General features: G+C 40.5%; 1 protein-coding gene across 2 annotated transcripts in view; it reads left to right on the top strand.

The window, feature by feature from the left end:
• The first annotated feature begins 916 nt into the window (after positions 1 to 916).
• Positions 917 to 22,741, top strand: part of LOC108413004 (cadherin-10) — a 69,344-nt gene continuing 47,519 nt past the window's right edge. Inside the window, exons 1-2 of one of the 2 annotated variants that reach the window (XM_017685297.2) lie at positions 917 to 1,118; positions 8,246 to 8,584. In XM_017685297.2, the coding sequence (XP_017540786.1) occupies positions 8,387 to 8,584 (198 nt within the window). In that variant the 5' untranslated portion in view covers positions 917 to 1,118; positions 8,246 to 8,386. Of the gene's footprint in view, positions 1,119 to 1,226; positions 1,475 to 8,245; positions 8,585 to 22,741 lie in introns of those variants that run through there. The other variant, XM_017685295.2, reaches the window with a different exon arrangement.

Here is a 22,741-nt window from a genome sequence, read left to right as displayed (position 1 = left end):
ACACAATGCCACAACTCCATCCTCCAAAAAAAGGGCCGACTTCCAAAGAGCAGGCCAGAGTGAGCCCTGCGCGTTCCTCAGGCTCACTCCTTTCTCTCTTGCTGCTGATTTACATCTTATGGGCTCTTTCTCCTTCATCCTGCTGTCATTGAAGGTGGATTAGATTGGGCTTAGATTGCTTTAGACATCAAGCATCAACGGGTCCATCCATCATGCAATGCCTTTTAGCAATGGATCGTTACTGCCATCTATTGCTTGTGTGCTTTCCTTTGTCCCCTTCTCCTTCCCTCTCCTTTATTCTCTGCCCCCCCAACCCTTGCTCTTTCTCTCTCTCTGTCTGTATGTCTCTCCTTTGCCGTTTCTATCCTAACCTCCTAGTGCCAGTCTTTATGTATCCTTTCACCCCCACTGAGCTCTGTGGCAAAGCTAAGTCAAAACCACAGCTCCAGGGGACTAAAGGCTCTCCTAACCCCTCCTCTTTCTTCTTCTTCTCTCTCTCGTTCTCTCTATTTCCTGCCGTCTTTTACTGGGGACTTCTGAGTGGCAGCCAATCATGAGCTGAGTCTGCTCTCCCTCTCTCACTCACTCTTTCTCCCTGACAGCGCTAGAGAGAGAGAGAGAGAGAGAGAGAGAGAGAGAGAGAGAGAGAGACAGTGAGGAAAGAATGCACAAAAGCGTGGCAGAGGCAAAGTGTGAGAAAAAAACAAATATGAGAGAGAGAGAGACAGATAGTGAGTGAGCCAGAGACTCACCAAGCAAAGCAGCACACACAAAAAGCAGCAAAAAGGTAAAAATGACCGTAAAAAGAGACAAAAAAGTGACAAATAACAAAGCAAGTGTGAAAAGGAAAAGAAAAGCATCAATGAACAAGCAGAGCTAAAGAAAGCAAGCAATGATGAGATGGTGACACTGAGGGACAAACATTGGAAAGAGAAGCAGAGTCTCTCTCTCTCTTGCTCTCATGCCCCCATCCACACACACACTCGTACACACTCGCAGCGCGTACTCAGGCTGGGGATGTAAAGGTGACAGAGCGGAGACTGCTTGGCTTTGCTAAAGAGGGACACAGCAACATGCCTGCTAACGCATAGATCAGCAGCGGAGCATGAAAACTGAAGGTAAAACCTCTCTCGCTCTCTTCTCCCTCCCTTTCTCTCGCGCGCGCTCTCTCTCTCGGTCTCTCTCTCCATCCGTCCTCCCCTTCTCTCTCTCTTGCGCTCGCTCTCTCACTCTCTTGCTCTCAGGCGGATGATAGGAGCTTCCTGAAAGAGGGCAGTCATGTACGTAATTCCTCCCGCGTCCGCCGAATCTAAAGGTTATCATTAAGACAGATGTGCCCTGTAGACCAGGACTTCCGTAGTTGCTGTGGAGATATACATCACATTAAACCAGGGGGGAAATATTTGATTAAAGTTTTGCCAAAGAAGGATCTGAAGCAACTGAGAGAAACCTCATCGAAGCACAAGACAAGCATGTGAGTGGATAAAAAATTATATTTCATATGCTGGGAAGAGAGCTTTACTGAGAAATTTGGAGAAATTTTGTTATGAGTGAGTCTGATAGTGCATGCTCTTGGTTTACATCTATAAAGTATCGTTCCATTGCCTTGTAACCTGATTTTAAGGTTTGGAAAGCGTTTAGAGTTTAGAAATGCCTAACTGGGCTGGTGAAGGTGGCACTGACCAGGCTTTTTAAAGTGCAACTGATTCAGAAAAGAATGCAATAAAATTTCAGTCGTTTGTTCGGTGCACGTCTTGTCGAACTTAGTGCATGGGCAGTCTGCAGAGAAAGGTTTTGCAGTTGTTATTCCTACACCTGCGGGAAATCTCTCACCACTTCCCCACTGGACACGGCTGAATTTGCATAATATTTGATTTATATTCATATGCAAATGTCCATGTTCCTTTTTTTTTTTTACACTTTGCACATTTTAACTTTTGATTGAGTTGACTTAATGTCCTTGAAGACAGCCTTGAAATCGAGGGAATAAATGCAAATGTGCATGCTTTGAAAGGTTTTGAATTTCCTTAAAATCAGTCAGAGAACTTCAAATAGCTTGACACAGGCTGATAACAGAAATTTTGCTTGCTTCAGTGGCGTTCTCTAAGAATTGTTCTGATAGGAATTCTCCAATTACACAAATGCTTTCGTGTGATTCCAGTAAGCCGATTATTACTGCAACCGGTGTGTCATCTGTCCACTGTTTCGCTGCCTGGCCTCAGGTCAGATAATAAATGCTGTACGTGAGAGAGTGAGAATGAGTGAATGAGAGAGAGAGAGTGCAGGTATAAGCTTTGGAGTAGCGTCTATATATATCTGTTGTGTTATGTATTTACGATTAAAGATGTATTACCGCCACTCTAACAGAATCATAAGACAAAATCTGAGTTAAATAGTATGTGTATCAGAGTCATACTAGTATCAGCAGATACTGCATACAAATAAAATATGAGACAGATGTTTTGATGTGATTGATTTCAAACTAGTATCCGATTATGCATTGACTGATGTCTAGAAGAGCAGAATGTTAGAATGCTAGAATCTCTGCATTTTAATTATTTTACGTCATTTATAATCCTACAGAAATAAGTGTTTTATTGTTTTGTAAAGCTAATGCAAACAGATTTAGTCTACATTTCTGAAATGTGTTATATTAGCAGATGCAGAAAAATATCGGATCAGCCCATAATTCTTATATTGGTGCATCCCTAAACATACATTTACACACACACACACACACACACACACACACACACACACACACACACACACACACACACACACACCTCAAATATGAATTAGATGCTTTCTTCTGTTACTCATCCTGACATTTTCAAGTTCTCACCATAGTCAGTCATTATCCAATAAACAAATGACCATACAAATGTGTGAAATGCATCACTTTCAAGCAGAATAGCTTCGTTTTACCTTTTCTAAAGTAGACTGAGCTATTGCACCTCCTTTGCTATCACAGACACACGTGCACACAACATGAAACAATCAGTAGTAAACATACCTGTGACATCTGCTGCTTCTATTTCTACTACCTTCTAGACTGGTTAAATGTTCAAGTAATTTGTTTTGCATAGACACTTGACTGGTTTGCATATTAAACATGTGCAAGTTTGGATCGGTGCATTTCTGCTAACTTTTGTTGAGAGTCACTGTCATTTTAAAAAGATTTCGGCTGAAGCATCATCAGTGAATAGTGAAGAAAACAGAAATCTCAAAAAGCCTCTTATGAGAAAGTGCATCCTAATCAGTGTCCCTTCAACGCAATTTACATTTTATAATCAACATTTGGAGAGAAAAAGAAAACAGCAGCAAAGAGGCAGAGAGAGAGCAGGCGAGAGAGAAAGAAAGCGATAGAGGAACATAACTGTGGTGCTCTGTAACTGTGTGAGAGATGGTGAGCTCCACCAAGTGGTTGAACATTTCACTACTGCGTACAGCCCAGCATCCTTACCTACAGAACTCCTGCTCATTTTAGATCATCATCACCATACACGTTTTCTTTTTCTGTCTCTCTCTCTCTCTCCCTCTCTCTCTCACACACACTTGTGCTTCAACAGGCTGGCACGTTATCTAGATAAATGCGGAGGTGTACTGGGTCAGTTGTAGTATATTTTGTACTCGATCAAACATTCCAGCTCTCGTAATCTGCTGGGCCCGACCGCTCTGGGCACAGTGCAGGTGTGCTCAGAGATATCACGGAGGTTTATCTGAAAGACTTCAGGCAGTGTTTCAATCTTTTATGCCGCATGCAGTCTGTAGCTCATCCAATATATGTTTTGCTAGTATACAACTTCCCTCTCTTCCTTGCGTTCCTTCCCACTCCATTCCTCAATCCGCCTCACCACTCAATCCCATCAGAGCTTCAAATCCATTTTCCATCCTCCGTGTTTGAGCTACGTCAAGGTCATAGGGAAGGTAGACAAGAAGAAGGAAAAAAAGGGAAAAAAAAGAAAAAGGAAAAAAAAAAACTTTCCTCCAAAGGCAATGTGTAAAATGAATGTGCGGCCACAGACAGCGCTAGCCCACATATGCCTACAACCATCAGTCAGCTGCGAGCCAGGCGTGGACAGAACTAGCCCAGATCTCCTAAATGATCCATGTCTGGGGCAGTCTAAAGGGGGAATTCTGAGAGAAAGAGAGGGAGAGAGTAGATGGGGTTGAGCAAACGAGGCTGTGCTGGACTATGGGAAATGTAATCCCAGTAGAGGCTACTGTTCCAGACTGATTTTATAAGTCTCTGGAGAAATGGAGCAGTACCTCGCAGACAGGACTACTGCAATTACAAAGACAGAGTCTTGCTAGCCAGGGTGCAGCTGCTGAACTCCCCCAACTTACTACCCACTCTGCTGCTAAATGTGCTGGTTTTCACAAATTTTTTGTGGACAAGAAATGTTTAGAATTGTATGAAAACCAAGAAAAACATGGTAACATGTAAAGTGCTTTCAAACAAAAGCTAGACATTTTATTTTGTTAATCATTTCTTTTTACAGATTAGTCTTAGATCTGCTTATTATTACACATAGGTAGGTACACATGTATAATACATATGGGTTTAATACAAATAAGAAGTTACATACTGTGCTGTGCAGATGTAAGAGACCACCCTGCATTTATTTATTATCCATGATTAAATGCAATTAATCATCAATTGATGTAAATTATTCTTTAGTATCAGAGAAAAATGCAGAGAGAAAATTATACAGAGGTCTCCACAGTAAAACATATCACATTTTTCAGTAATAGTGTATCCACGGAGTGCCTCTTTTCAGGAGACTTGATTGTTTTTCAAAGAAATCTATAGGAATATTTTTCCACACCTCCAAGTTCAGTCTTAGAACTTGGTTGCATTTTGTGCTTCTCACAATCCAAATAACACATTCACAAACACATTCAATGATGGTGGAGGTCTGGACTCTGGGGTGGCCAATGCACTGCTCTGCAAACACCAGCAGCTTCCTTCTTTGATTTGAAAATGTTCTTATTTGTCTATTTTATGTTCTCCATGGCAGCTTTTTGACACACAGCTCCACATCCTTTCAGACTCATTGCATTATCCTCTCACAGTGAAAGGATGGACAAAAAACTGGATTTTTCAGACCTGAAGCAAGAGCGGAACTTGATTTTCTCCTCTCTCTCTAAAGTGAAAGCTTTAAGTGCTGTTCATCTGATGGCGACACTTTTGGTGGTCTACCAGGTCTTCCACAGTTGTTAGGAGTCTCCATTTTGTATCTTAAGAATTTCAGTTTTGGAAACTCAACATTCAGTCAACTCCAGTTTTGGAAATTCCTGTTTTTTCACTTTTCTTTTTACAGTTCCCTGCCTTATGGATTGTGTCTAATCTACTTTGAAATATCTCGTGAAAATGAATGATTGTACTTAATGGTTGTTTTGACCAGAAATTCTATAAATGACACATAACACATAGTTACAATACACACAGTACATTGGTTGTTGCATATGAGTAGCTGAATGTACATTACACATATTAAAATGTATGACCTTAAGTCCTGATACTGCATAAAAACAAACCTGTGTGTATATGCGCATTGTGTTTTTCTCCTGCTATTAGACTTTTTTTTGACTTGTTTAGTTTGGTGTGCCAATGCAGCAAATCTTTCCCCAAAAGACTAAAACTCCCAACTCCCACTGACAGTGCAGCTGGTTTGGCCACAGAAACACCTAAATGCAGTGCATTCCTCTTACATCCCTCATTAAGGCAAAATTACCAAGCAGTGCTCTAACCAAGCATGTTTGCACACACACAAACCTACCCGTCCACCACATAAGCCTGGGTAATGGGACAAAGTCAGGCTACAAATCAGAATCATTCCTTCCTTCTCCAGCTCTTAATATTATTATTTTCTTCATATGAGGCTACAGCGAAATCCTCCCACACTAACGCCTTTCTTCATAAACAACTTTTTAATACGCTATGGACTTTTAATACACTAATCAAGTTGAGATAATTAAGCGAAAGTCCCGAACATCTGGTGAGGAGAATTTTTTTTTCCCTTTTGCGGGCCTCCCCACCCCCCTTCGTGGGGCAGTAAGTGGAATTTTAAAAAGATACGCTGGTTTAATGCTTAATAGGCATGCTGCATCAAAGATTAATATCCAGAATGCTATTAAAACTCAAGGACAGCCTTGAATGATAATTAGAAAATGCAATCACAAGAATCACCATGCTTTAATTGCCGCAAACGTTTTCCGCGGTTTTTCCAAAATGCGCTTGTCATCGCTGTGGCAGAGCTCAACTCTGAGTGAGGCCAATAAGAAGAAGGCAAAAAAAAAAGGAGAACTTTATCAGCTTATGGCTTATTGGCATCCTGTGAGTCAGCCAATCTCCACACAACCACATAATCTCCTATCTGGACTCTTCCACAAACCACATCCTCTAAACAGTCACATTACATGACAGCAATGTCAACACTTTCTCAGCAGAACTGGTTACGTGCGCAGCACTTTTTCTTAAAACGACTGCTCCAAAGCCTCTCAGACAGCACGTGTGATGCACACTGTGATATCTCAGTGTCACCATGCTTAAGTAAGCAGAGCTTCATATGTCTGAGACAGCTTAACATTACCACAGGGCATGGAATCTTTATACTGCAGACTGCTTTATATATGCAGGATGCTGGTCTAATATTAATATAAGGCATGTAACCTTTATACTGCAGAGTACAGCAATGATGTGCAGTGATTATGTCTAAAAATAAGTGCTTTTGGAGGGGACAAACATGTACTCAAACACATTCAGGAATAAGAGAACTGAAGTGTTGAATGATGGATTGCATTTACTCCCATAAATGTCCTTGAGGTGTGATCGTGGGTGTTGTGCTTGTCATGGAACCCATCAAATCCATCAAACCTCAAGGGTGGTCACTCCACATGATGGATGGACATCCAGCTCACTATAATGTTAGCACTAAGGCAAGTGAGTCTGTATTAAACCTAATGTATATCTACCAAGGTCAGAGAATAAGCTTAAACAGACCCCTAAGGGGTAGCTTTACATTCCATTTCCTTCTTGGATATGTCGTCACCGGTGTGACCTTATGAGCAATGAATAGGGCACAGGCCATGCACATGTACACTGACTCTATACCTCATTCTAGGTATTTAATATATCGGCAGTACCATATATGAAATCTTGACCATTATTTTATGTTTGTCATGTTTTATTCATGAAGACCGCTACAGTGGTTCTGAATGTCAACGCTTTTTTTTCCGGATCTCTAACCCTGAGATGCAAGAACCGTATGTCTGAGGCCCACTGAGGCCTTCCCATGCTGGGCCTGCGTGAATTCATTACCGACATCAGCAAAGTCAGTGATTCCACAAATTACAGCAGTCGGCACACTTTCAAACCCCTTCCTTGTGAGTAATGCCCAGTTTCATCTGTATCTCATTAACTAAATTATTTCCCTCGCACTCATAAGATAATGTCCTTTTACATGCACTGCTTCAGTCACGTCGAATGGAACCATAGTGCTAATTTGTTCGTAGACAAAAAAAGACGAATGGCTTTGTTCTTCTAAATGCCTCCAATGACATTCTGCCTTTTTAGCCTTCCCTCTTTCTCTTGTTGATTCAGATCGGTGAACAAGAACGACAAAATATTATGAATCTGCTCCTCATTTGCTCGCGATCCCCCTAGAGATACATGGGGTAATAAATGCCTGTCATGCTGGCTTGGCACTTTGGCCTTCTACATTTTCCTTAAAACTGGGCTCCCATGGAATGAGGGAAGGAAGATTTATTAGGATTAAGTGCCAAAAACCCATAAATTATGTATGCGCTGCCTAAATTACCTATCAAGAGTGGTCCTGGAGGACACTGTGCATCATTGAACCATTACAGGTCTAGCTAAGCCGTCTGCTCTGTCTATTGTTTACCATAGAGGAGCACATAATTAGATGTTTGGCCAGAGCACTACAGTTTGCTGTAGACTTTTCATCTACTGCGGTGTACACTGAACCTTTAGGGAAGGAGTAAAAGGAGGGTTTAAATAAGCTTAGTGCTGAGTAAGTAGTCCAAGTACTGGTCACTCATTAATGCAGGCCGTTCAGTTTGACACAGCTTGTAACTTTGTTTACCTGCCTCTTTGGACTGCTGCGTCAGCTTGGGGTTATTCAATTATTGTTATCTTAGGCTGACTTCAAGGGGGAGAACAAAATGTAGCATTATGCTTAACTTTGTGCCTCATCAATCTTTTCTTGTCTTCTCCCAGGCCTGAAGACGAGAGGAGAAAAGGAGACTGAGGATAAGATGTCCTATTCTGACACCATTTGCATTCAGCTGTATCTCTCATACAACACTCAATTCCTTAATTGATTCCTTATCAAGGACTCTCCAGGAGTGATTGGATACAATGATAACCAATCAGCTCGCTTTGCTCATGTTGTTGTCCATCCCGGAGTGGAGCTCCGCCCTGATCCGCCCCGTGCCTGGAATTAGCACGGCCGAAAGGGACGGACGGACACTTCACCGCACTAAACGCGGCTGGATGTGGAATAGTTTCTTTCTCTTGGAGGAGTGGACTGGAAGTGGAAAGCAATATGTAGGCAAGGTAAGGTCTATGTTTTGAAAGCGATTAATGCAGTTTGGAAGCCACAAGGAGAACGATCCTAAGGGAAGACAAATAAAACATACATGAGGTTACTCAGTGTCAGTGCAAGAGAACTGGTTTGCAAAGCGTTGCCCATCCATCACCATGTTCCAGAAATAGGGAGAGAAAGAAAGGAAAAAAAAATGAAACCTGCAGTTAAGGGGCTGTAGAAGCGGGATACAAAAATAGCAGCAAAACAGAGCAAGCACAGTGATATTTTAGAGAACAAATATGACCTCCTTTGTTCTACAAGCAGACATGTGAGCAGGAGAAATAACTCACAGGGGGCACCAATGCCATCACATCATCATAAAAGCAATGTTCACTACAAACCTCATATCTCAATGCAGTATAGGTGTGAATAAACCTTGAGAAACAGCAGACATAAGTGAAAGACCCCTGAATGCACTTTTTAACACAGCAGAGAAAGTCGCAGGCCTGCGTGCCACAGTGTGAACTCCCTGCATTCCACATTGACTGAAAAGGTGTGCCTGGCAGCAGGCTGCACTGCGATAAAAATCACAATAGCGGAAGTGTTCTTCACAGCCCGCATGGCATCAGATCAGAGCGAAGCGCTTGTCAAGCCACCAGCGTTAGCGCCAAGCTCTGAGACAGCCGTAATTTAGAGAGCAGCAGTTACACTCCTGAGGGGGAGGGGGAAATCAGGGCGACTGTCGGCAGCCAATTTTCTGTTGAGGAAGCTCGCTTTCATCACTCCCTTCATCTCTCCCCAAGTAAACAAGTGTCATGAGTGGGGCTTCGGGGCGGAGAGGGGGCCTGAGACTGCGAGAGCAGCCTGATAGCATCGCTTCTTCTCAAATCTGTAAAGTGCGAATGAGCAGATCACTGGGTAAAAAGGAAGCACGCTTGAGAGTGCAGCGACAGAGAAGAAAGCGAATAAAAGTGCGAAAGAAAACAATAAATCAATCAAAAAGAAGGGCAAAAAAAACAAAAACAAGAATGAAACGCTTCCATCCGTAGCATTGTGTTTATGTGATGAAGCAGCAAAGCAGTGCTGACTGGGACGAGTCCATCAGTAGAGGAAGTGTTAGACTCAGCAGTGGCCTGGCCTTCTTCCCAGTGCTTTGATGCTTCTGTTCTTTCTTTCTGTCTTGCTCTCTCGCTCTCTTTCTCTCTCTTTCTCTCTCTCTCTCTCTCTCTCTCTCTCTCTCTCTCTCTCTCTCTCTCTCTCTTTCTCTCTCTCTTTCTCTCTCTTTCTCTCTCTAGCTGGCAAGTTTCTCTGGCATGACAGCAATCACATGCGTTTGGCCCCAGTCTCGCCCACTGTCCAATCTCATTCCCAATTAAAGTGCCAAAAAGACATGGGGCCGCCATAAATACTGGAGAAGGCAGAAGGGGAGAAAAAAAAACACCCACATGCTGTTTCAAGGAGGATTCTGAGGAGCTGCTATATCGTTAATTCCATCAGTTTCTATCAGTGTGCATGTGTGTGTGTGTGTGGGAGCCTGTGTACTGCCCGATGAATAGGCACTTAAAAGCCCAGCAAGAAGCCATCAAAAGCCATTGATGGTCCTTCTCATAAAGATAATTCAGCAGCTGTTGCCCAATCCTGCGGGAGGCCATATTTATTTCTGTCCAATCAAGGCCTCCACTGTCCTGTCATACTAAATTCCACACAGTGGATTTATTCTTATATCAGTAAAAGAACAGACAAAAATCCATAAATATACCAAGAAAAATACACCAAACAAAACACTCCCTGTGATGCATTTGCTGTGCATTATGAAACCCATGGAAAACGACATTCTGGCAAAAAATAATAACAATAAAGCTCTTTGTGGTGTTAAAACCCTGATTATTCATAGTATACTTCTGCAATACGAAGAAAATCCTTGTAAATTCATCAGTTTAACACCTACCCTAGCGTAGTTCACAAAACATATAAAAGAATCTACTAGGGGTCATCAAAGATATTGAGGTCAACAAAAGGATACTGATACACAGGGGACACATACATTGCCATCCAGCATTCAGCAAAATAGCAAATCTCCAGCACCTTTTTGCTAAACACGCACTTGGCACTAGATTGCCATTAGTCAGTGGAAGTACATAAGCACCCTGGCCCTGGTGAGTAGCAAGACGCTCAGAAGTGCTAGTGCTCGGCATGCAATCTGCTGCCTTTTGTGGCTGCAGTTTGATGCGAGGGCAGTAGCTCACGCGCTGTTCCATCAGCACTATTGATGTGAACAAAATCCTATTAACCTTCCAGAGCCCTGTGATTCACTGGGTAAGTAAACAACCTCATACTCTCCCTTCTTCCCTTTGCCCTCGTTCAACCCCTCCTTACAAGCCCCTTCCTGATCCTGCACACTTGACTTCTCTATTGCCTGTTTGGAAAATAATAAAAATAATAATAATAATAATAATAGTAATAAGTCTCATCAGTCATTGATATCCTGGATAATGGAGATTGTGATATGCAAGCACTTTTGAGGAAAAGGGACTGCTAACTATATGCATGGTTTTTAAGATTTTAACGTGACGTGGTCGAATGCAAGTCATTAAATGTGCTACAATTTGAATTGAGTTCCAACTTAAAATAGGTTTTACTGTAAACAAAAAGATAAAACTCAACTACTTGATATATGTTTATCAGAGTACAGTTCAAATGTAGACTTGATTCTATTCAGCTAAAGTGTCAGCAAAAAGTGGGAGGGAATTTCCAAACATCTAATGCCCACTGACTGAGACCTGAAGGGACATTCAGGTCTAAAATTACAGCACAATATGTTATTTTTTTGTTCTGCCTGTAGGTCAGCATCGTGTCCATCCACCTCATTATTTTGACAGAATCCATGATTTGAAATCATTGTCAAGTATTTATTCAACAACGTTCCCTCACTTCAAAATCCGGGATGCGCTACAAAAGTATATCATACAAGTACTAAGAATCCCTGCAGTGCTCAACCAATCCTGACTGCTAGCCTAGCTATTGAGCTAATAAATACAACCAAGCTAGAATTCACAATTCAACTGAATAATACCCATGGAGTGCATTATATCTGGATGTGGAAAATGCAGACGCAAATGCTAAAGCCAAAGTGATTGGCTAGGACATTGGTGAACATTGTGACCTTGAACGTGGGACAATAGGATTCATTAGTGAGATGATTAACACTACTGTTATCTCTTTTTGAGTAAAAGTATACATAGTTTTTGAGTATGTCTGTGAAATACAAGAAGGTGCTTTTCTTCATTTTCTAGAAAAAATATGTGGTACTTTGTAAAAGGTGGTTAATGTCTATTCAAAAGAACATTAAGTCACAGAAAAATGAGCCAACCTTACATCCAGCATCGAAACCAGAAAACTACTCAAGACCAGACCTGATGCTTCATGAAAGTCCAAGTCTTGAGTCTTTAGTATAGAGTTTTGGTTTAGTTTCGGTTTAGTTTCATTATTAGCTGCAGGCTTTGTTTGTCGCTATGAAAATCCTGTCAAGCTACAGATACAAATCTGAAGAACAAAACTGAAGCACTAAATGGCAAAAATGCAGTGGTTAAAAAGAAAACAGCAAAATAATGAGACAGTTTTTATAAGAAGCATGCCAGCTAGGTAACATAATAGCTAATCCATCTGAAGTTTTATTTACTTCTACATAGATGTAAAATGTAACTTAATAAATCTTCAGCCAGATTAGCTTACAACTACAGTTAAATTAGCTAATTACTATCTGAACAACATGCTAAAAAATGCAGAAAGCACTGCTTTTACTACATATGGAGTTTCGTTCGATCCATCAGCCTGAAGGTTTTTCTATGATGAAAAGCTTACTATAGGGTTTGCTGGGAGATGCAGAAGAAGAACATTGCTGTAATGACTGTGAATCACTGCAGAAAAATTGACAGACAAAGTCACAAACGTAACGTCCTAACAGTTACCACAGTTATACAGCGGCGATAAGTTATTCAGCCTTCTAGCAGTAATGCGTTCTTCTGTATTTACCAGCTAGAAGAGAAAACAAACAAACAAACAAATCAAATAGTCTGACCCAAAAAATTTACCCCAAAGCAGTTGTAGTTTATCAAAAGGTCTTCCCACGTAGAAATAACAAACAAGAGGAGGGGGGCTGGGTGGGGGGGTTGGGTCACACCAGAAAATCTCCAGACTACCATGTTACAATGGTTACATTTTTCATTTTGGCAAGCCTGTCCCTTCAGTGAAAATAGAACAAATGAGCAGCAGTTTACAGTTTAGGCTTCACATGGATTGAGGCATTTGCTTCAGTCACATTCACATATTCAAACGGAGCTCCATTTGCAGTACATATAGACACTCTACTCATGCATCCTAGACACCTGTTGCTACTCATTAGCTAATTGTCTGGTTGATGATACATGATTTAGGTAAACAATTGTAAACAAGCTAATGGAGTGACTTGAGCTTCAGTGCCTTGATTACAAAATGCCACAGAAATACAATTATGTACATCAGATTACGCAATCACTTGGAATAACGTGTCAATTACAGACAAGGCTAAAATGTCTGTTTCTGTAATACACTGCACCATCTGCAAAACAGAGATATGCTGTCACGCACAACTGTTAAGCAAAAAGCATAGTTTGCACATACTGAAAGCAATCATGCCAACATTTTTCCAGACACTTCTGCAGACAATCTTGCAAGGAGAGTGTGCTTGCAGTGTTAGTCCCTACCAGTGTCCATGGATGTGATAGAGCGGAGATAATTGTTGATGTTCAGGGAGTTTTCAAACAAGATGTTCTATGCAAGACGAAATGCACTGGGAACTAGAACTAGAGAGTATATGGCTCTTTCAAAAAGGCCCATATGCACTGGATGGATGAACCTGAGCTCAGTGTAAAATACACTGCAAGGAGAAAGAATGGAATGTAGTGTCACTGCCAGAACAGAACTTTGTATTTCCAAAACACACACACACACACACACACACACACACACACACACACATACATAGCAGCATATATATATATATATATATATATATATATATATATATATATATATATATATATATATATATATGCTGCATTCTTATTTCATATATATATATATATATATATATATATATATATATATATATATATATATATATATATATAAAATAAGAAAGCAGTGCAAATTGTAGAGGCCAAACCAGCCCAAAAGAAAGAGGAAAAAAACAAAACAAAACTTTGGTGTGACTGTGGCTCTGTGCATTAGCACTTAAACACACATGACTTTTTTTGGGGGGGGAGGATACATAATAATTATTCTGTATCCGTTCTGGGCTCATCACTTATTTTCCTATCTCCTCTGTGCAGCACTAAGCAAGTGTTCACCACCGACCTGACAAGAATTGTCAATGATTTCTCCCTTGCTCTGCTGACAATCCCTCTGTGTGTGTGCAAGGGATTTAATTCCTCAAGCTGCTCCGCAGTCAAAGGCTAATTTTGTGCTACGCAAATTAGCAAAAGCAACTGAAAAGCCGAGGACGACATAAACCCTGGCTGCCATCTCTCTGAATCCAACTCTCAGCTCATTATAATCAAGCACATGCTTCAAAAAATGCTGCTGCCTTCCCTCCAAAATGCAGGCATACTCTATATATTACACCCCGCTTTATCTTGAGGCACACAGTTGAGCTTTTTAGTGTTTGCAGCACTCATACTGCCTTTGTCATATAATTATTCCAGCTATAGAACAAAGGGTATCTGTTCACGTTTGCCAATGCCAGAGAGAGTGCAGTGTCGGGCCAAAAAGGGCGCTGGGTTGTGCCAAAAAGTGTTCACTGAGCAAATGAGTTCGCTATCAGTATTCCTTGCCATGCTGTGCTCTCCCTGTAGTGTCTCAGAAATGAGCAGAGGGACTGCGGCTGGCCTAGAACGAGGATCCAAATGGCCAAAAACACAACAATGATATTTTTCATGAGTCACTGTAAATGGCCGCCACATGGATGAGGGATATTTTATTCTGAAATGTCTTTTAATTTGTCCCTAAATCCCTCGAGGAACCTTTTTTTTCTTTTGGTGGTGGCGGTTGGGGGTGGGGTGGGGGGGGGGGGGGGCAGTAATTAGGACACCCAGTGTGTTCCGCTGAGGCCATGGAGAGCAGCCGAATGGAAAACATTGGCTACATTGTGGAAAAGAAACATCTGGAGTATTGTGATTCAGAAGCATCGGAAATGAAAAATACAAAAGGGATTATTATCAATTAGGCCTGTTACTAATGCCCCTGTAACTGCAGTAATGGTACATGTTGAGGTTGACGTGCATGGGACTGCACATACCCGAGGGCCATTTTAGTGCATTAGTCCATAAAAAAGATAAATGACCAACTGTAGTTGAGGGACAATTCAATTAAATAGCCACTGCTGTTTATATACTTGTAGAGGGCATTCACCCCTGTACAAGGCCTACAGAGGTTATCCTGCGTATAAAGGATTGTTTTGCTTTTAGCTCATATGCCAACGAACATCAGAGAGTGATAGTGTCACAGGGTTTTATTTAGATAGGTAGTCTAACCATCTGCATTATTTTTCCACATATTCAACACATGCTGAATCTAGCAGTGTCTTCTGATTTTTAAAAGCAAACAACTAGATTCACAAAGCCATTCATATATTGAATTAAACAGCATTCATATATCTACACTGCCACAAACATCTGGTCAGAAAGGAAAAAGAAAACGGCACATTTGATTTAAGCATTTTGACATGTTGCGCTAATGTGGTATCTGCTGCTTCACTTGGGCTTGCACTAATCAGGAACAGCTAAGATGAAATATGTCTCCTGTTGAGAAGGAAAGACATGGCATGTGTATATGATTAACTCACAGAATGCAAAGAATGCTAATAAGAAGTGAATCTCAGTCATTTCATCAGCATTGGCTGGCTTATGTTCTTTCACATTTGTACAACATACAAGTCAAAGATAACCTGCCATAAAATACGTTATACATCTTAAACTTGCTGTAGAGCATATAGTACTGTGCAAAAGTCAAAGACCACCCTGAACTTTTGAATTTTCAGCCATAAAGTACATGTTTTCTATCTTTTCAGGGGATATTTCTGAGAAGACTAGATAAATGATAAGCCTCTTAGGATTAAAGGGAAAAAATTATTGCAAGAGACAGAGAAAATAGGACTCCTAACGACCATGCAAGGCCTTGGAGACCAGCAAAACTTTCACCATCAGATAAACAGCATTTAAATCTTAGAGACAGGAGTAAACCCAAACTCCATTCCTGCTTCAGATCTGAAAAAAGTCTTTCTGTCCAATCTTCCACTGTGAAAAGAAAAACTGAAAGCATGTGAAGCTGTTAAGAAGCTGTTACAGAGAAAAGGAAACAGGCAAAAGGGAAGAGTATCTGATAGTGTTACTATAGCAATGGTCCTCAATATCATTGGATGTTTCTGGGACTACTTCAATCATAAGAAGCAGAAAATGCAATCAACTGAACTTGGTTAAGACTGAACTACTGAGATTTGTAAAAAATATTTTATATTTAATACACTGATCAAAAAAATAAAGGGAACACTTAAACAACACAATATAACTCCAAGTAAATCAAACTTCTGTGAAATCAAACTGTCCACTTAGGAAGCAACACTGATTGATAATCAATTTCACAGCTGTTGTGCAAATGGAATAGACAACAGGTGGAAATCATTGGCAATTAGCAAGACACACCCAATAAAGGAGTGGTTCTGCAGGTGGGGACCACAGACCAATTCTCAGTACCTTTCTGCTTTCTGGCTGATGTTTTGGTCACTATTGAATGTTGGTGGTGCTTTCACACTCGTGGTAGCATGAGACGGACTCTACAACCCACACAAGTGGCTCAGGTAGTGCAGCTCATCCAGGATGGCACATCAGTGTGAGCTGTGGCAAGAAGGTTTGCTGTGTCTGTCAGCGTAGTGTCCAGAGGCTGGAGGTGCTACCAGGAGATAGGCCAGTACACCAGGAGATGTGGAGGAGGCCGTAGGAGGGCAACAACCCAGCAGCAGGACCGCTACCTCCGTCTTTGTGCAAGGAGGAACAGGAGGAGCACTGCCAGACCCCGGAAAATGACCTCCAGCAGGCCACAAATGTGCATGTGTCTGCACAAACGGTTAGAAACCGACTCCATGAGGATGGTATGAGGGCCCGACGTCCACAGATGGGGGTCGTGCTCACAGCCCAACACCGTGCAGAACGCTTGGCATTTGCCAGAGAACACCAGGATTGGCAAATTCGCCACTGGCACCCTGTGCTCTTCACAGATGAAAGCAGGTTCACACTGAGCACATGTGACAGACGTGACAGAGTCTGGAGATGCCGTGGAGAGCGATCTGCTGCCTGCAACATCCTTCAGCATGACCGGTTTGGCAGTGGGTCAGTAACGGTGTGCGGTGGCATTTCTTTGGAGGGCCGCACAGCCCTCCATGTGCTCGCCAGAGGTAGCCTGACTGCCATTAGGTAGCGAGATGAGATCCTCAGACCCCTTGTGAGACCATATGCTGGTGAGGTTGGCCCTGGGTTCCTCCTAATGCAGGACAATGCTAGACCTCATGTGGCTGGAGTGTGTCAGCAGTTCCTGCAAGATGAAGGCATTGAAGCTATGGACTGGCCCGCCCGTTCCCCAGACCTGAATTCGATTGAGCACATCTGGGACATCATGTCTCGCTCCATCCACCAACGCCACGTTGCACCACAGACTGTCCAGGAGTTGGCGGATGCTTTAGTCCAGGTCTGGGAGGAGATCCCTCAGGAGACCCTCCGCCACCTCATCAGGAGCATGCCCAGGCATTCTAGGGAGGTCATACAGGCACGTGGAGGCCACACACAATACTGAGCCTCATTTTGACTTGTTTTAAGGACATTACATCAAAGTTGGATCAGCCTGTAGTGTGTTTTTCCACTTTAATTGTGTGTGTGACTCCAAATCCAGGCCTCCATTGGTTAATAAATTTGATTTCCATTGATAATTTTTGTGTGATTTTGTTGTCAGCACATTCAACTTTGTACAGAACAAAGTATTCAATGAGAATATTTCATTCATTCAGATCTAGGATGTGTTAGAGTGTTCCCTTTATTTTTTTGAGCAGTGTATATTATATCCCCACATATTACTTTAAAACTCTGAAAGCAAGTCTCCTGAAAAGAATGGAAGCTGCTAAAAAGGTGACTTGTGAACACATTTGATAATGAAATAAATTAACATTATATTTAGTTGAGGCTTCTGTGTAGTTTTTACGTTAATTTTTTTCTGCTTTTTTACTGGTGATAATGAATAAATTGTACGGAAATGAAACAAAGGGGTGTTCTCTGACTTTTGCACAGGACTACATCAACTGTGTCACAATTCACACAACTTGATCAAGTGAATGATGGGCAAATTTGATTTAAGTCATGTCTGATTTGAGCCATTGTACCATATAGAGTAGCATATTCCATCACCGAGATTAGCAGTTGCAAGACAGTACTCAAAGAATGGAGTCTGAGTCATTTCATTAACTCTGGCTAGTGTAATGCATTTATAATGATCATAAATAAAAGCTGGAATAGAAATAAATAACTTGTTAAATTGCTAATCGCATGCAACAAGCAATATCTGCAGTGCTCCTGGTCTTTTCTATACATTCTTTAGGGTATGTAAGTTGGACCACAATCCACCTCATATTTATGACCTACCAATGCAAGCAATTGCTGTTCAATTGTATGTTTACTCCAGAGATTAACACAATTATTTTATATAGATCCCATAAGCCAGTATACTCTGTTGTCTGTCAAACACCAATTAGCCTGGAGACGCTTGTGTGTGCGTTAGCTTTATGCAGTCATCTTCTTTCATTGTGTGTCTTTGTCTTAGACGTCTTCTTATGGATTTAAAGCTCACATCTGAGAGAGCCAGGCTGAATTGGAGGATTTTTCCATAATAAAGGACACAGAAAGTCTAATTATGGTGCTGTCAGGGGATTTTATACATAGCTGTGATGAAAATGGGATCTACATTATTATAGCAGCTCCTTCTGATCAAAAACTACATCAGCGGTCCCTCTCTGATTCTCTAGTATTTTAGTGAAATATACTGTTTATTCTCAAAGGTATCTGCAATTGAAAACATCTCTTACTACTCTTGTAATTATGAGGACTCTCTGTTCGAAATAATAGCCTAAGCCATATGCTACAGAAAATGTTCGGCCTCAATTACGTTCAGAAAAAATATCATTTTCTACTGATGATGTGCTCTGTAAAAGCAATAACAGTAAGCGAGGTCTGAATCTCAGGTGGACCATGCACACAGCATGGCAGGGGGTCTCCAATAACACAATTTTCTGTGTTCATACTGGAAGCTCCAAAAAGATACAGTGGCAGGTAAACATGCCTGTACTTTGCTATAAACCCAGTGAGACATCATCTGAAAAAGAAACACTTAACGCAACTCTGGATGTCAAATGAACGCTCAAAAACTGGTTCGTCCCACATTACAGTTCTATGAGACTGAAGTTGTCATCTGTAAATATGTGGAAAAATAATTAGATTTTATCTGAAGTTATTTATATCTTGCTTTGGCTGGCATGCACATTGTGGCCCTCTCTCTCTCTCTGTCACTCTGGAGAACATGGACCCGTGAGATAGAGCGCACAAACATTTCATTAAGCACATGCTAATGAGCTCCATGCTTATGTTTGCATACATTACTGCCTGTGTGCTGAAACCTCAGACAGTCAACCCAACCCCTTTTTCCTCTTTGCTTGACAATTTCTGCTCAATCAAAAGATTTATCATCTGGGTTTGCTCGACAGGTCAGAGGAGGTTAATTACAAATCACACCCAGGCTACTGGAATGTAAGAGGGTGTTTTCTTGTTTAGTATATATTATTACACATTGGCTAAATGGAACTAGACATCAGCCTTCAGTTGGGGCCATGAAGAGTAAAACTCAAAAACAGGAAAAAAGATTTACAATAATGCTCATATCTGCTACATGAACTTTTTTGGCCAGACATTTGAAGTTTGTAACAGACATGTTAACATATACGCTGGTAGAAATAAAGGTTCTGTGCAGGCACATTTTTTGTTCATCAACGTACAAACAGTGTCAATGTACCCTCATAAGTGTAACAGTAGTTTTAAGGTCCAATTGCGAACCTTAAATAAGTTTTATTGATGTGAGAAGTTCATTTTTGTACCTAATGTTTTAAAACAGAACAATAAAATTGAGATGAGTTGGGGTGTGGGGTCAATACAATTTAGAAAATTGAATTTCAATGGATTATGGTACAATCATGCTCCTTAATTATAGGTTCTGAGATGTACCCTCAATGGTACAAGAGGGGTACTGCCCCAGTGACAGTTTGGTACCTTTTTTTTCTGAGTGTATTCTGCCTTATATGTAGTGGTTTTACAGTGAGTTCTTCGGTAAAGAGCCCTCACACTCAGCTGCCGTAGTCTTCCATCTCTAACGACTGACTGAAATACACTGGCCAAGCTTTCACTTGTATTTGCAACCAGTAACAACAGGAAAACTTGACTGACTGTATCTATATAGAGATAGATACATGGAAAATAATACTGACTGCACAATTTTCCAGTGGATGTTTCAAGAACTGTTTAATGGACGTTAGCTCAATTTCATTCAAAACTTAACAACAGTATAACTATAACAAAATTACAATACAGGTTTAAATACAACAAGCATTATATTTCCATCAATTTTAAATAAACCAAAAATGACAGACACATAAACCATTAGGCCTTCATTTATGGCCTGGAAGACCCTGAGAGTTCTCCTCTGCTATTACTCTAGAAAACCATCTAGTTGCATTGCTTTTCATCTAGAGAATGAGTTAAGCCTAGATTAAATTGTGTCATTTCAGCATCACTACAACCAGAGCATTTCTGGCTGTACTGACATGCAAGAGAATATTTCTAACCCATAATGAAACTCACAGTTTCCAACTGTACAGAAGCACCCAATGTTTTTACCTGTACCAAAAAACAGAAAATGTTTCTGCCTGTACTGAAACACACAATGAAAGACCTTCGTATGAGTCAGCCATAACCTCCACAAACCTGACTCCATCATCACCTGCTGCGATGGCACAGAATAAAAGGATGTCTCAAGCAGCCGTTCCATTTCCTGAAGGTCTTAATAAAAGAATTCAGACAATGACAGGGCAGGAGTGTTTTAGCATTTAAAATTTTGCAAACATGTAAATAAGTCTCCAGCATCTAGCTTTCTGTTATAACAATAGAAAAAGTCCTTTTTGCTCTAACAGCAAGAACAACAAGTCAGATAAGTCAGAAAGTGGTATTCAGACTCAGTAAAAATCAATGTACTGTTCTACAAAGCACTGAATGCCGACCTCCAGTAAGTGGAGGTCTAAGCAAGTCAAAACACAGTATGTCGCTTGCTACAAAAGCACATACTTGCCTAAGGAAGGCATAGTTGTTTCTTTAAAAAAAAAAAAAATTAATATATGGTTCTACATGCCCTTAGCCCTTGATCTAGCAAGCTAACAATATGCATCTGAAAATGTGTTTCAACCTAGCCACCTACAGAAAAAGAAAATACATACATGCAAGATGACAGACTTGAGTAATGCACTACTATGTAGATTACACCGTATAATGCCCATGTATAATGGAGACCTAATGTAATTTCATGATTGGAAACACTGATAGTGTGTGGTGACGCAATCCTTAAAATGAAGTATGAGCCACTCAAATTATCTGAATTCTGATAACCGAGAGCAGACCAAAAAAATTATATCCAATTATAGCCTGCATTCAGCTGTAATTACTCTAATCATGAAATTGTGGCCTCCAATGTTTCCCAAACCACTAACATAATAGAGGCAATGTTCTTTTTGTTGCCTCTTATAGTCCAATGACTAATTTTCTTGTTTTATAATGATTTTAGTGAAATATTCATGACAAAACAGATAAGTGTTGTATAACGATCTCTGGACCAATCGGTTATTTCTGTCCAACGGGACGTGTGTAGTTCCAGAGATGGCCTCTTCAGGTAGCGTCTTCAATCAGGATAAGAAGCATTGCAATCAGTTGGAGAGGAAGCAAGTACACAACTACTCTTGTTGCTAAGAGACAGGTGCAAAAAGAAAGCTTTCTTTGGAGAAAGAAAAGAAAAACGATTATTTATGGTTAGGACAAATGTTTCTGAGCTCATATACAGGATATTTTAGCATTTAACAAACAAATAAAATATATGTTGAGTATTAATTAATTAATTAATTAGGTGTTATCACCAGGAGCCAACCAAAATTGTATTCTACAGTGAGGAAATAAACCTAGAGTAGTTTACCCAAAAGATGTACTACCAGCAAAGGATTTTCTAATGATTCCAAATCTAAAATACATGTAGAAATCATACTTTAGAGCAGAGGTGGACAAGAAGTAGTTGCATTTATTCAGTTTTTACTTAATTTTACTTAAGTAAACATATGATGGTTCTGCACCTTCCTGGGTATTGCAAACTTTAAGGAACTGCTTTAGATTACTTCATAAAATGTTTAACGTAATGATATTTGCTTCAGAGGAAAACACTTTTAGTACATCACCAAATCAATGGTAGAGAATGTGTGTGGAGAACGTCTGGAGAAGAGTTCTAACCAGACTGCACTAGGAGTACTGTAAAGCACAGCGGTAAAAACTTCAAAGTCTGGGGCTGCTTTTCTTACAAGAAAGTCTGTGAACCTGCAAACATTTATGGGATCATGAACTCAAGGGAACAGATCATTTTGGATGCAAACTTGCAGAAATCTACAAAAAAAGGATATAAAGGACATAAAATAAAGGAAATGAAAGGATATTTACCATAAAGAAAATGACTTGGAACGATCTCTTTAAAACAAATGCCACTTGGTTTGACATTTTTTCTCCAAACAAAGCAAACTAGTACAGCACACATCCAAATATTTTTGCTTTTTAAGAAAAGTCTGTCTTCAAAGTAACATTTAGCTTCTGAACTATTTTTAGCTTGACTGCATTAGGTTAGTGACAGCATTTGTACTGCTTTTCAGCTGGTGATACATCTTATTAATCTCTTCTTTCTAAACCAAAAGAATCCCAAAACAGAGGAATAACTCCTAACACAATTCGGTTGCTATGCTGACAGATGCTGGATGCACTAAG

Source organism: Pygocentrus nattereri, chromosome 13 (assembly GCF_015220715.1).
Source record: "Pygocentrus nattereri isolate fPygNat1 chromosome 13, fPygNat1.pri, whole genome shotgun sequence".
In the NCBI taxonomy this organism is placed as follows: domain Eukaryota; kingdom Metazoa; phylum Chordata; class Actinopteri; order Characiformes; family Serrasalmidae; genus Pygocentrus; species Pygocentrus nattereri.
The sequence above is the reverse complement of the archived record's forward strand: the minus strand, read 5'-3'. Positions and strand labels throughout refer to the sequence as shown.